At 36.7% G+C, this 14,920-nt stretch overlaps 1 protein-coding gene and 1 pseudogene across 1 annotated transcript; one reads left to right on the top strand and one right to left on the bottom strand.

Annotated features, from left to right (window-relative positions):
• Positions 1-11,728: 11,728 nt before the first annotated feature.
• LOC133801939 (purine permease 21-like) lies at positions 11,729-13,326 on the bottom strand. Its single transcript, XM_062240168.1, has 2 exons — positions 13,212-13,326; positions 11,729-12,958 (listed from the first exon to the last, which is right to left on the bottom strand). The coding sequence occupies exons 1-2, from the start codon at positions 13,246-13,248 to the stop codon at positions 11,802-11,804; spliced, it is 1,194 nt and encodes a 397-aa protein (XP_062096152.1). The 5' UTR covers positions 13,249-13,326; the 3' UTR covers positions 11,729-11,801.
• Positions 13,327-13,852: 526 nt separating this feature from the next.
• Positions 13,853-14,662, top strand: LOC133799376 (probable sugar phosphate/phosphate translocator At1g12500; annotated as a pseudogene).
• The last annotated feature ends 258 nt before the right edge of the window (positions 14,663-14,920 follow it).

Here is a 14,920-nt window from a genome sequence, read left to right as displayed (position 1 = left end):
CAGGGACACCCCAGCAGAATGGAATTGCTGAAAGAAGGAATCGCACACTTCTTGACATGGTACGTTGTATGTTAATTCATTCTAGCTTACCAGAGTTTTTATGGGGTGAGGCATTAAGGACTGCTGCTTATATCTTGAATCAAGTGCCTAGCAAGTCTGTTCCAAAGACGCCATATGAGTTGTGGTCAGGCAAGAAACCGAGTTTGCGTCATTTTCACGTTTGGGGATGCAAAGCTGAGGTAAGGCCCTATAATCCACAATCCAAGAAGCTTGATCCGAAAACTATCAGTGGGAGCTTTGTAGGCTACACTATTGGTTCGAGAGGTTCTAGGTTCTATTGTCCTTCTCACACCACCAGGGTGATAGAATCAGATAGGGCTGTCTATTTCGAAGATGAATTTGGTTCAAGTCAAGGGTCAAGAGAAATTGTATTCAGGGAAGAGCGTATCTATGTCCCTGTACCTGTTGCTTCCACTTCTGCTCCTACTAATGATCCTGTGATTGAACAAATTCCAATAGAAGCTCATGATGAACCTCAGGATCCAGTACAGGATGAAAATCTTGATTTGGGGGAAGATGAGGTTGTGGTGAGAAGATCACAAAGAGCCCGCATGCCTGCTATTCCTGATGACTATCTTGTCTATATGCAGGAGCATGAGTTTGATGTGGGAGATGATTCTGAGCCAGCTACTTATCAAGAAGCTGTGAATAGTCCTAAATCTGCATTGTGGGTGGATGCAATGAAAGAAGAATTGAATTCTATGTCACAAAATGAAGTTTGGGAGTTGGTTGAGCTACCCAAAGGTTGTAGACCCATCGGATGCAAATGGGTGTATAAGATGGATGCAAATGGGTGTATAAGATCAAACGTGACTCGAATGGGCAAGTAGAGAGGTACAAGGCTAGACTTGTGGCTAAAGGCTATAGTCAGAGAGAGGGCATTGATTTCAAAGAAACCTTTTCGCCTGTTTCCACCAAAGATTCGTTGCGAATCATTATGGCTATAGTTGCTCATTTTGATCTAGAACTCAAACAAATGGATGTAAGGACTGCCTTCTTGAATGGAGACTTATCTGAGGATGTTTACATGACTCAACCTGTAGGTTTTGAGAAGTCTGGCAAAGAACACATGGTTTGCAAACTCAAGAAGTCAATATATGGGCTTAAACAAGCATCGAGGCAGTGGTATCTCAAGTTTGATATGATTGTCACTCAAAATGGTTTCAAGGAGAATGTGGTGGATCAATGTATATACATGAAGGTCAGTGAGAGCAGTTTCATTTTCTTAGTATTGTATGTTGATGACATCCTGCTTGCATCTAATAATTCTGACCTGTTGGCTGAGACAAAACAACTCTTGTTCAACCATTTTGACATGAGAGACCTTGGCGAAGCTTCTTATGTGCTTGGGATTCAAATCCTTCGAGATAGGGCCAATGGTATTCTTCGTTTGTCTCAGAAAACTTACATTGATCGGATCTTGAAAAGATTCAACATGCATTCATGTTCTTCTGGGAAAGCACCGATAGTGAAGGGTGACAAGTTCTCCAAGGCTCAATGTCCACAAAATGATAAAGAGAGAGATGAAATGAAAGCTGTTCCTTATGCGTCACTGGTTGGTAGCCTTATGTATGCTCAAGTATGCACACGCCCTGATATTGCTTTTGTTGTCGGCGTGTTAGGTAGGTACTTGAGTGATCTCGGACTTAGCCATTGGAAAGCGGCTAAGAAGGTCATGCGGTATCTTCAGGGTACCAAGGATCATATGTTGACCTATCGGCGAGCTGACACTCTGGATATAGTTGGGTTCAGTGACGCCGATTATGCGGGATGCGTGGACGATAAAAAGTCCACTTCAGGCTACATTTATATGATGGCTGGAGGAGCTGTATCGTGGAAAAGTGTCAAGCAGACACTCACAGCTTCATCCACAATGGAGGCAGAGTATATGGCGTGTTATGAGGCTACTTGTCAAGCCATATGGCTGCGGAATTTCATTTCAGCACTAGATGTTGTAGACTCTATCACGAGGCCGCTGAAATTGTATTGTGATAATTCTGCAGCAGTAGCTTTCTCTAAGAACACTAGGAGTACTTCTCGCTCAAAGCATATTGATATAAAGTACTATTTTGTTAAAGAGAAAGTCGCTGAGTCCCTCATTTCTATCGAGTACACGCCTACCACTAGCATGTTAGCAGACCCACTAACGAAAGGCTTACCTATATGTGTGTTTTTAGAACATGTTGCCCGAATGGGATTGTTGGGAGCCTAGCTTGTTAAGCTCAGTGGGAGTTTGTTATTTTGTATTGGACATGCTAGTATTTCGTACGGATTGCTTATGGCTTGTGTTTTGTTAAGAACATGCATTATGATGATGAAGTCACTTCTTTATTGTGGTTGTTACATATGTATGTTTATACGTATATTTTGTTGTTCATGGAAGTGACAGGTACAAAACGAGATGAATGCACATAATCTCAATTTTGTTGTACCTCATGCATGTTTGGATTGATTGTTGATGATTGTTTTGAATTGAATGTCTTCAAGGTCAATTCATACATAATATATGTACCCTATAGATATGATATTGTGTATGATTTATTTGATTACCTTATGTGGAATGATAGACATTGTTATGGTGGTTTGATTATATTGTCCAAGTGGGAGAATGTTGGAATTATTATAATGGACTAATATAATCATAGGTTTAATACCATAATATACAATCATTAATTATGTGCCTAATATTTTCCTATAACCATAATGGGATGGTTAATAAATAATTATGTGTTAGAGGCACATGAGAGCACCCTTAATACTATAGTTGGCCCATTAAATTATAGTATACCATAATAAAACCCACTTAAGCCCTATTAGTGAATAACCCCTTAGGGTTACAAGGGTATGACATATAAATATATGTCTTTGGTGATTAAGGGGTTTTAAGGTGATTGGTAATAAGAAAAAGGGGGATAGCTCCACATTGTGCCTCTAGGATTATTGCTCTAATCTTGTGGTTTTGTAGTGATTCTTGTTGGTGGTTCTTGGAATCAAATGGCTCACATGGATGGATTGGGAGGTATGTGCATTTATTGTATTTTGGATGCTCTAAATAAATGCTTGATCTTGGCTTTAATGATTATGAGTAATGATAGTTGGTGTGTATAAAGTTAATGATTGAATGCTCATAATCCATGATAATGTTTAACAGACAGTTCAGATAAGCATATGAAACAAAGCCCCAAATAGCCAAAACCATAGACGTAACCTTGATCCCATCCATCTTTTCATGGAAGAAAAACACTCCCAAAACTGGGACAATAGGCAAGCCCAAAACACTTAATGCATTGGAGAAGAGGGAAGAGACCTCTAGTATTAAACCCGCTGTCCCAATGGAGAAAACTTGCCATGTTATGGCTATCCATGATAAGTTCAAACTCATCCATTTCTTCCCTCAAAGTTGAACACTCACTGCTTGCAAAAAGTCCCACAAGAATTGCAACGGTTGCCACAAGTGATTCAAATACTAAGACATCCACGATCACTAAAAAGCTCTCCTTGAGAATTTTGTTCATGAGTAACTGAGTTAAGGAGAGAACCAATCCATACCATGCAGTGCCACCCACAGTGCAAACAAACCCAAGTGCATACTTCCATTTGTTATATTATTTTATAATATAATATTTTAGATTAAATAAATGTGACAAAGAATGTCACATATTGTAACATATAAAAATTACAATATTTATATATATATATATAAATGAATATTCAAATATGTAACAAATATGTAACATATTTGGTGTTATAAATTTGTAACTTCCAAATATTGTCTATTATTGTATACATTTGTTGTTACACAATTTTGAGTTAAATTTCTTAAAGTCATAAGTAAAATGGTTGTTGGAGACTTGATTTTAACCCAATAATATGTTTGAGAGTTACAAAATCAACCGGGAATGATTTGGAACCATTTGGAAAAACAATACAATTTTGTGTGTTGAAATTGGCCCGTGGCTGCGGCCAGGAGCACTGGTGGCCGCGGCCTGGGTGACAGAGAGCCATGGCCGCGGCCAGAGAGGGCTGACTGCCAAAATTTTAGTTTTTCCAACTTTTTTAAACGACTCTAACAACACAAATAACTCACGAATCTCATTTTTAATTCCATAAACATCAAATTAATCATTAGTAACAACCATGAGGGTTGGTGAAATTTAAAATTCAAATGGTGCCTTTAAACTCTATAAATAAGAGTTTTTTGCTCACTTGTAAGATACAACTTTTCTATCTATTAGAGCACTTGGTTAGAAAACACATAGGCTTGATAATTCTAGAAAGTTATTTCCAAAATTGTGAGAGTTCCCTTAGTGCTTGAGTTAGGGGAAATAAACTTTTGGATAAAAGTTTCAAACTTTGTTCAAGTTGGTAATCCCCAACACTTTTCACTTTTGGTTGTGTGAGTAAGAGTTTCTTGTTCTTTGTTTTTGTTTTTACTTTTTCTACTATTGCTTTTCTTCTTTTATATTTACTTGTATTTCTTGTTTAGAGTTGTTATCCTTTCATTTTTTTTGTTTCAAACACTATTACTTTATTTGTATATTTTGTTTAGAGTTGTATTTCTCTATTCTCTTCTTCTAATTCTTCTCTTATTTATTTGTAATTTCAGTCATAGAGTTGTAATCTTATTTAATCAATCTTAGTTTATTTGTATTATTTTGTTTGGAGTTGTAATAGTTTTTACCATTTTCATTGAAGCAATATATATTTTACTAACAATCAAAATCTTACCCATTGTTTGTTTCAATAGAAGGTGAGACTATCAAAATCATGAACCAAAACCTAGTGAGGTTAGATAGGTTTGATGGATCTAATTTCACTTGGTAACAAAACAAGGTGAGGTTTCTCTTGACCACTCTCAAGATCGCCTACATCCTAGAATTCACACTTGAACCTCTCCCAACGCCATCCGACAAGGACACTCCCGAGGTGGTGGAGAAAAGAAGGAAGAGGGAGGAGGACAATCTCGTTTGTAGGGGTCATATCCTCAACGCTCTTTCCGATAGGCTCTATGACCTCCACAATGAGACCAAGTCGGCAAATGATATATGAGATGCATTTGAGAAAAATTCAAGGCGGAAGATGAAGGTATCAAAAAGATTTTGATTTATCAATATATTGATTTTAAGTTTTTTGGTGATAAATCTATTCTTACTCAAATACATGAGCTACAAATAATTGTTAACAAATTGAAAGTTTTGAAGATTGAGCTTTCCGATGCCTTTCAAGTTGGTGCTATAGTGGCAAAATTACTACCAATTTGGGGGAGCTATAGGAAAAGAATCATTCATAAAAATGCGGATTATTATTTGGAGGAAATCCAAAAGAATATTCGAATCGAGGAAGAATCGATATATAGCGATAAACTTGCAGAGGAGTCTAATGGAAAGACTTCCTTCACAAACAATGCACGCACATATTTATATTAGTTTAACGAACGAAACCCATCCTCAATATTACAATTACTGTTTAGAGAAATTTTGAGAAAGAAAAATCTATCAAGTGGTCATATATAGTGTCCACCTCAATTTAAAACTCACTTTCAAACATTGACTTTGTGAATGGCCAAATTGCAACATTTGCTTTGTGAACGTCATGCTCGCGACATTAACTTCATAAATCGTGTAATGGAAGAGGTATAAGAGATAAATTGATTAAAAATTTGGTATAAAATTAATTGTATTATTATGTAAATTTCTCAATATATTATTAACAAAATTATTCAAAATTTTAAAATTGTCACACTAATATATACACTTAATTATTTTAATTATTATGTATTGTGTGACACATATTTTAATAATTGACAATGAATTAGTCACACACTTGTAAAAGATATATAATTTTAAGTTTTATCGAAATTTTTTTTAGAAATATACATATAATAAATTTAAAATTTTAAGTGTTTTTAATAAATAATTTTTTATTATAATATAAAGAACTCACTTATTATAAATATATGGAGTTGTTATATTTACTGAACCAATTAGCTTCTGTGGCATGTTTATATGTGAAAGATAGGGTGTGGAGTAAAAACCTCATTGGATTCAATTGATGTTTTTTTTAAAAAAAAAAATACTCTAAGAAAGCTAAATAGAGGTGTATATGGTCATTATTGGATCTTAATTAATATTTTTCAAATAAATCTTTGTTAACCAACCCACTTGATGAATAAGGATATTGAGTACTGGATATCTTAGTCAAACTACTAAGATGATTGAGTGTCATAATCAACATTAATAATAAGATGACAAATTAGATTGTAATGAACACTTTATAGTTTCTAAATTGATCTAATTGCATCTTTTACGGTATTAGATCAACTTTATATTGTTAAATTGATATTAATTTAATATTTTGACTACTTGTTTGAATGTTTCGACTATCTGTCTATATATTTCGACAAAATATCTGAAATTTTGACAACATGTCTAAAAGTGTGAAAAAATGTATAAAAAAGCTCAAATAATGTTATATAAATGTGCATAGCATCATTAATGGATCCTAATAACATGTTTAAAATAAAACTTTCTTAACCAACCATCACTTGATTGTTTGGTATTTCGACTATTTGTCTGAAAGTTTCGACACTTGTCTACATATTTTGACAACTTATCTAAAATTTCGACAACCTTTTTAAAAGTGTGAAAATGTCTAAAAAAGTTCATATCTCTTCTATATAATAAGTGTGTAGATAACGAAAATTCTTGGTTTTAACAGTTTTTTATTTATTTTTTAATATTAACTTTAATTGAATATTATAATATTTAACGGTGGTTTGTAAACATTTAAACTTAAATAAAATAAAATAAATAATTAAAAAATTAAAATAGGATATTTTGAGATATTTTACAATAATAATTAATTAAAAATAATAAATAATTAAACAAATTAAAATAGAATATTTTTCAGATATTTTACAATGATAATTATTTTAAAATAATAAATAATTAAACAAATTAAAATATGATATTTTTCAAATATTTTACAATGATAATTATTATCCCCAAAATTTCAGTTCGATGACGTAGCAATCAGAAGTGACAAGTGGCAATGCATGGTCAGTAAATGACACATTAATAGTCAATAAATGTATTGACTCTTCGGAGTTGTGATATTATTGGTCATGAAAATTATTTATTTGGTTTGGGAGTGATTTGACCAACCAAGTAGAATTTTTGTCCGACCGGTAAAGATTTTTGAATGACTAGTCAAATGCTTTGGCCGACCAGTCAATTGTTTTGGCCGACTAGTCAATTGTTTTGCTAGACCAGAGATGTGTCATGCTAGACCAGAGATGTGCTAGAGGAGTGCTTTTGCCTATGCTGACTGGTAAGTTGTCTTGTCCGACCACTCACTTTGGGGATGGATTTGGTCGATACACGGATCAGAATCTCAGAAGTTACCGTCTACTTCAATAAAGCCTCAGTAACAGCTTCAACCCGAATCATTCTCAACTGCCACGAGAATCTCTCAGATATTCCAAAATAATAGCTATATTATTGTAATTTAGATTTATTTATATTTTATTAATTAAAGTCCGTTGGAAGAACCAATGACCCAGTCAAAGGGAATATCTGATGTACGATCCACGAGCCTATAAATAAATGGCTCATGGCATCATTTTGGGGATCTGTTCTTCTGAAAGAGAAAAGAGCTCTTTGGTTTTGAGAACTGGGGATTGTTACTTGGGGCATTCTTGGGGCATTTTCTGAGAGAGTTTAGAGAGAGAAAGCTTGTATTCTCTAGAGAGAGAAACTCTGTATTTTTCTACTTACACTTAAGAAACTCAATTGACTCAAGTTCATCTGATCTTAAGTGTAGGATATATATATATATATATATCACAACTCCAAGTGGATTAGGCTATTACTAATAAATTGGGGCTGAACCACTATAAAATTATTGGTGTTGTATTTTCTATTAAAGGCTTATTGTCATTTTGACATCTACTCGTCGTTGGCCAAAATCGTGGTCAAAATTTTGGTGCTTTCATTGAGAGTCTGAAGAGAAAAACACACGATTATCATATCAAGATGGCGCCCAAGAATACCAATGTGGCATCCAAAAAGTCAGGCACGTCAAAAGAGTCTGCTAGATCAGAAGGTCCTGGACCGCAGAACCCAAAGACTGAGCCCAGGGTCTTTCTCAAGGAGACCACTCCAGAAGTTGAACAACTCCAAGAAGCAATAGGCGCTTTCCAAGAGGAGATGATGCAATTCAATGCTTGACAGGAGTCTTTCATTGAAGAGATGGCCAGGCAGAGAGCTACGTTAAAGCAACAAAGGCGCGATAAGGAGGCCATAAGCGAAGAGATCAGACAACGACTGGAGGAAGTCGACCGGAGACATCATGAAGCAATGTTGTGAAAATTCTAACGATTAAAATATGCGCAAGTATACACAGTCACAAACAAGTAATACAGTGATAAAGTATCAAAGTTCGTCTCCACAGGGACTTTTAAACTAAATAAACGCAATATCAACTAAAAACAATTTAAAATCAAGTAACCCATTCAAGAGAATAATTGGGTGATTAATTCTGGAATTAAATGTAAATATTCAAATTTAATTAAACAAAAAAATTAGAGACCAAATGAAGTAATTCTGCGTAAATTTCAGATGTGAGAAAATGGATCTGGGTGGTTAATTCCCCTCTGTTTCGTTCCAGTTGTTACAGCAATGGTTCAGCAATTATACCAGAGTTAACAGATTTCATAAATGCCCAGCAAGTTTTTCCCAAAACTTACAACATATTATCTATAACCCCCTCAACACATTCCTGCATTAAATCAGGTTATAAACAATTCACAAAGCACCAAATCTCCAGTTATACAAGGCAGCAAAATATTCCTATTCCACTACTCAAAATTACCTAAAACTAGGCAAGTTCTTGCATCAATTAAATGGGTTCAGCTGGGTTTTACTTTTCCAAGTTAGATCCAGCTTAATAAATGTTAAATATGGCCAGTACATAACATTCAATCAACATTCCAGCACATTTAATTGAACAATGATATAATTACTCTAACCATGCATTCAAAATATTACTTCATACAAAGGGTTCATAACCACCCAAATCTCTTAAAAACTTAGTTCATAACTGAAATTACAAACACATAACCAAAAAGTAGAAGTTCCATAGAGTTTGAGCAGAAAAACTAGATAGAAAATTAATACAAAATGAGAGGGAAAGATTAGAGAGAGAGAGATGAGTTGGTGAGCTCAAGTCCCCCTTAGTGCGTCTCCTTCTTCTCCTCTTTTTGGTACTCCTCTCTTCTATTTTCGTCCTCCCTTTTCTCTGTGTACTTCTCTTCAAAATGGTTGGATTTTTTCTTCAATAATGGGTCTCTCCCTTCTTTTCGGCTGCCCCCTTCCTTTTAGGGTACTTGCTTTACCCTAATTAGAAAGTCAAAGTCTATCTTGCCCCTCTATTCTGCCACGCCATCTAGCTGACTTAGTTGTACAAAATTCTGACCACCTCAGCGCCTATTATGTCTCATTAAATCCAGTTGGAAGTTAGTCACGTTTCCTTCCTGGGCTCTGCCAATTGCTACGTGGTAGTCGTTACAGCAATGATATAACATCAACATGCATTTTTCAGACTTGTTGTTCCCTTTTTGATTCCAAAGTTCCCGATCACCTATTTCAGCTTCCTTTCCTGCTTAGCACATACAATAAATTACATAAATTACTCAAACATATGACAATACGAACACAAGGTCCCTTACTACACATATACACTAAATTGAACGAAATTACAAGAAATAAAAACTCATTACTCTTTTGTTTGGTTCAAAAATCAAGTTTAAAGATATAAAAATAACTCTAAATCGTAGATTTATCAAGCAACACTTGCTCTAGAAGCAGCTACCCAATTGGTCCAAGACAATGCTCAAGTCGCGGCACAAGCAGCCACCGAGGGAGCAAGAAATAATAATGCTGGTCGGAGGACCACTGACAGAGCCAATTCTCGAGGACCGGACATAAGCAGGAGTAACCCCTTGGTCGGGAAGATGATGGGGTCCGATCCGGAACTGCCTCGACGCAAAGGGAGAACTCTAGAACCCCCTCCAGGAGCCATCGATCAGAAACTTCTAGATCAGGGAGTCACCGATTGGGTAGTAAAAAGACTCCACCCATGCAGGATCAGACCAGGACTCCTCGAGATAAGAGGACTTCACAGTTCAAAGATGGGCATGGTCGTGACGAGGCTGATAGTCATCACACCGACCAGTCAAAGGATAAAGAAGACAACAACCCACAAGGAGGGAAAGACTGCCCGGGATATACCGAAAAGCCTCCACTGCACCCCGACCAGCAGCGTAGTAGGAGAGAGCAAGTCCTGCGTAGTAAGCCCTCTGAAAAATCGAAGAGTATGGTGTTCGATCGGGCAGGAGAGCATGCTTCCCGGAAGGATCTGAGGGACGTTATCACCAACAAGAGGAGGACCGTCCTGGTCGAGGGGCAAAATCTGAACTGCCCTGCCAGTTAAGTAGAAATACTTGACGACAGTGCACCAGATGGTAATGCCCGACCAGGCGGTCAAGACCTATGAACTTCGTCAGTTGCACCAGCCATCCAAGCCCAGCTTGACATGTTAACAGTTGCAGTGCAAGGTTTGTCAAAATGACCTTCCGGGATGGATGCGATAGACCACCAAAGTGGCAGCCCATTTTGTGCCCGGATTAGAGCAGCGCAGCTGCCGGCAAAATATAAAGCACCAGTGCTGCCAGTGTATACAGAAAAGACAGAACCCATAAGGCATGTTGGGAAATTTGAGGACCAGATGGAATTGCCCTGCGTAAGTGACGATTATCGGTGTAGAGTTTTCCCGACTACATTGTCGGATACTGCCCAGGAATGGTATTGGAAGTTTAAGCCAAATTCCATTACATCTTAGGAAGCATTCATGAAGGAGTTTTGTAGACAGTTCAGTGCTGCTCGGACTCCACTAGTTTATGCCAACCACAATTGCTAACTAACTAAATATGAGAAACTTGATTAAGAGTAAAACTATGACATAAATTAACTTTTACACAAAAATATTGGAAACTAAATTCATAAAAGTAAAAATTCTTAAAAAAAAAACAATAGAATAACTTTTTTTTCTTTTGAAAAAATCTATATATTTACAAATTTTATAAAAAAAAACTCATAAAATGTAATTTCATATTATTTTATCATATTTTAATTTAAAAGTGTAGTAACGTATTGTTTTCCACAATTATATGATAATAATATAAAAATTCTGATGGGAAAGAAGTGTATGGGAAACAGAAATTGCCCTTGTTTCCGTCTAGACGAGGTAGACAAAATTTTCATTCTTTAAGTGGAATGAGAGAAGACAAAAATATAATGTGATTCTTATTCATATACCTTCAAATGGAATATTGTACATTGATATTTTAATATTGCACACTACAAGACAATTATATAAACATAAATGGGATCATATAAGAAGAATTGCTACGAGACACCTCAAAGAATTGACATACTGTTATTGGTACAATCCAATATCGAGTTCTAGTTATTTGAATTTAATAAGTATTATGGGATATCGCTAACCAATGATGGAGTACCATCTCATGTAGTGTTGGACACTTTCAGATGTCAAATAGCAACACTCTCATGTAAGATACTAAAAGTTAATTTTAGCATGTAAGAAGTAACAACCCTCTAATCTTCTTTTTCTTTTATATGTATTATATATAAACTATAAGGAAAAAAAACTAGTTGATTAATTCAACCATTGAGCTCTTTCACCCTCTGTGGTGAACCATTGCTTTGACCATTCCTTATTGGATTATCATTCTTGGAACTGTGATTGTCAAGATAGTTCTGATAAGCATATGAAACAAAGCCCCAAATAGCCAAAACCATAGCCATAGCCTTGATCCCATCCATCTTTTCATGGAAGAAAAACACAGCCATAACTGGGACAATAGGCAAACCCAAAACACCGATGACATTGGAGAAGAGGGCAGAGACCTCTAGTATTAAACCCACTATCCCAATTGAGAAAACTTGCCAAGCTATGGCTGTCCATGATAATGTCATTACATATGAAACTTTCCCAAGTTCAAACTCATTCATTTCTTCTCTCAAAGTTGACCACTCACTGCTTGCAAAAAGTCCCACAAGAGTTGCAACAGTTGCAACAAAATTTTGAAACACTATGACATCCATGACCACTGAAAAGCTCTCCTTTTTAAGAACTTTGTTCATGAAAAACTGTGTTAAGGAGAGAACCAAACCATACCCTGCAGAGGCACCCACAGTGCAAACAAACCCAAGTGCATACTTCCCTTTTGAGACTTTAGAGGATTCTTCAGAACCGGGTTCGAAAACGAGCAGGACAGAAGAGATGGTGAGAAGCACTAGGGAGTTGATTATGTAAGGAGTGAACTTCAGTGAATTGAAAAAGAAGGAGAAGAAAGCATTGAAGGCCAATTGGGATGCACATATGATTGAGAAGGTTGATACTGGAAGGTACATAAGACCAACAGAGTAAAGATAACAATCTACTGCTATAATTAGGCCAAGAACCAAGTAAATTGAGGTGACAAGTAAGGTAGATGGTTTTTTTGATTGGATAGAATTAGTGGTAGTACTAGTAGTGGTGTGATTTGTTTTGGTTTTGAACCTTTTTATTGGGATGAAATAGTAAGGAAGAAGAATTGGAAAGCCTGCTAGCTGAACAAGTGTTGCCAGCCATTTACTCTGTCCACCTCTTTCATAATACAATCTCCCTAATAAGGTTGCTACTGCTTGGCCAGAGAGAACAAATAATGAATATATCCCAATTCGAACCCAAAGTGTAAGTTTTCTACTTTGAGGACTAGTTGGCTGGTTGGATTCATTTGCAAAGCCATGAGAATCTCCTTCATTAGCTTCCTGAGCTGGTGAAAATAACAGATACATCAGCATATACACACAAGTGCTTCTTTAGTAGTCATTGTTTACTATCAATATATATATATATATAGACCTTTGACGTTATATTTATGTAAATAATTCAATTGAGTTTTTAGTGCAAAACCTTTAAAAAAAACAGTGTTTGATATCAATACGTGGGACAATGTTTCTCTTTTCCCATTCAATCTTCTCATTTTCATGAAAACATGTAACTTAGTTAAACCAAAGAAGACTTACCCCTGATGCTGAGTTGAACTTCTTGAGCTTCTCCCATGTCAAAAGATGAACAAACTTTACAAACAATGGTTGGAGAGAGAGAGAGAGGGAGAGAAGGAGAGAGAGAGGCCTTAATTGTATTCAATAATTGAAAATGGTAGTTGAAAACAAGCAATAATATATAGGGTTTTTAGCGGCGAAAATACTCAATGTTTTCGCAGTGTTCCACTTTTACACCCAATCTTTTTTTTTGGCGGTGAATATACCCAAACCCGCTAAAAGCGTTTATCTGTTACTACCCACTTGTTAACACCGTTAGTGGTGCTTATGTGGCATTGACGTGGCCTGACCGAAATAACGTGTCATTGCCACGTGTACAATATAAAATAAAAATTAATTTAAAATTGCAAATAATTATAAAATAAACAAATAAATAACCAAAATTAAAAAAATAATTTCATAAAAAACGAAACCATTCTTTCCCCATCTTCTTTTCCCTCATCTTCTTTCCTCCCTTGGGCACGAATCCGAGAGTTTTAGGGAGAGAGAGGAAGCTTGGTAGAGGGGACGGCGATGGTGGAGGCACAGTCATGGATGATGCGTCGTATGAGCAATCCAAGGCTGGACAACACCACCACCGCCATTGCTGACCAAGCGATTGATATTCCGGCGACACCATTTTCTACTTCTCTGTCGTTTGTGGTAATACTTCTCTTCATTACATTTCGGTGTCGTTTAATCAAGTTGTTGGGACTACGGGGCCGTTCTTCATTGCCATTTTTGCTTTCGTAATTACTTGCAAGAAGGAATCGGATGAGGTGTATTTGGCTCTTTTGCCTGTGGTTTTTGGGATTGTGCTGGCCAGTAACAGTGAGCCATAGTTTAACTTATTTGGGTTCTTGGCTTGTGTGAGTTCGACTGCTGCTCGAGCTTTGAAATCAGTGGTTCAAGGTCTGTTATTATCTTCTGATTCCGAGAAGCTTCATTCCATGAATTTGTTGCTTTACATGGCTCCCATGGCGGCCATGATTTTGCTTCCTTTTACCCTTTACATTGAAGGGAATGCCGCGAGTGTTATGATTGAAAAGCCAAAGGAGATCCATTTATGGTGTTCTTGTTGATTGGGAATGCGACGGTGGCTTACTTGGTGAACTTGACCAATTTCTTGGTAACCAAACACACCAGTGCCCTCACTTTACAGGTGCTCGGGAACGCCAAGGCAGCGATGGCAGCTTGCGTTTCGGTCTTAATCTTTAGGAACCCCGTGCTGGGCACGAAGTCGCGGATGGATCTTGGGGTCTCGGAGTTCATGGAGATGGGTTCAAGAGGAGGCGCGGGTTTGGGGAAGGCAATGATTTTTGGGGTGGGCTCTCATGAAGCTTGGGTTTGTGGGGGATAGGCGAGGGGTCCTGGGTACGCTAGGCTTGGAGCTCTGGTGGTTATGGCGACGGAGAATGGTGGTCGGAGGTGGGTATGGCGGCTGTTAAGGTTCCAAGGGAGGAAATAAGATGGGGAAAGAATGGTTTCGTTTTTTATGAATTATTTTTTAATTTTGGTTATTTATTTATTTAATTTATAATTATTTGCAATTTTAAATTAATTTTTATTTTATATTGTACACGTGGCAATGACACGTTATTTCGGTCAGGCCACGTCAATGCCACATAAGCACCATTAACGGTGTTAACAAGTGGATAGTAACGGAGAGACGCTTTTAGCGGGTTTGGGTA

The sequence above is a fragment of the Humulus lupulus genome, chromosome 9 (assembly GCF_963169125.1).
Source record: "Humulus lupulus chromosome 9, drHumLupu1.1, whole genome shotgun sequence".
Classification (NCBI taxonomy): Eukaryota; Viridiplantae; Streptophyta; class Magnoliopsida; order Rosales; family Cannabaceae; genus Humulus; species Humulus lupulus.
This window is presented reverse-complemented; position numbering and strand designations above follow the sequence as displayed.

Bases quoted from the DNA above. Each gene is read 5' to 3' on its own strand.
- LOC133801939 (XM_062240168.1), bottom strand. From the start codon at position 13,248: ATGGGAGAAGCTCAAGAAGTTCAACTCAGCATCAGGG. The intron at 12,959-13,211 runs GTAAGTCTTCTT...TATTTTCACCAG, and splicing joins AGTTCAACTCAGCATCAGGG to CTCAGGAAGCTAATGAAGGA.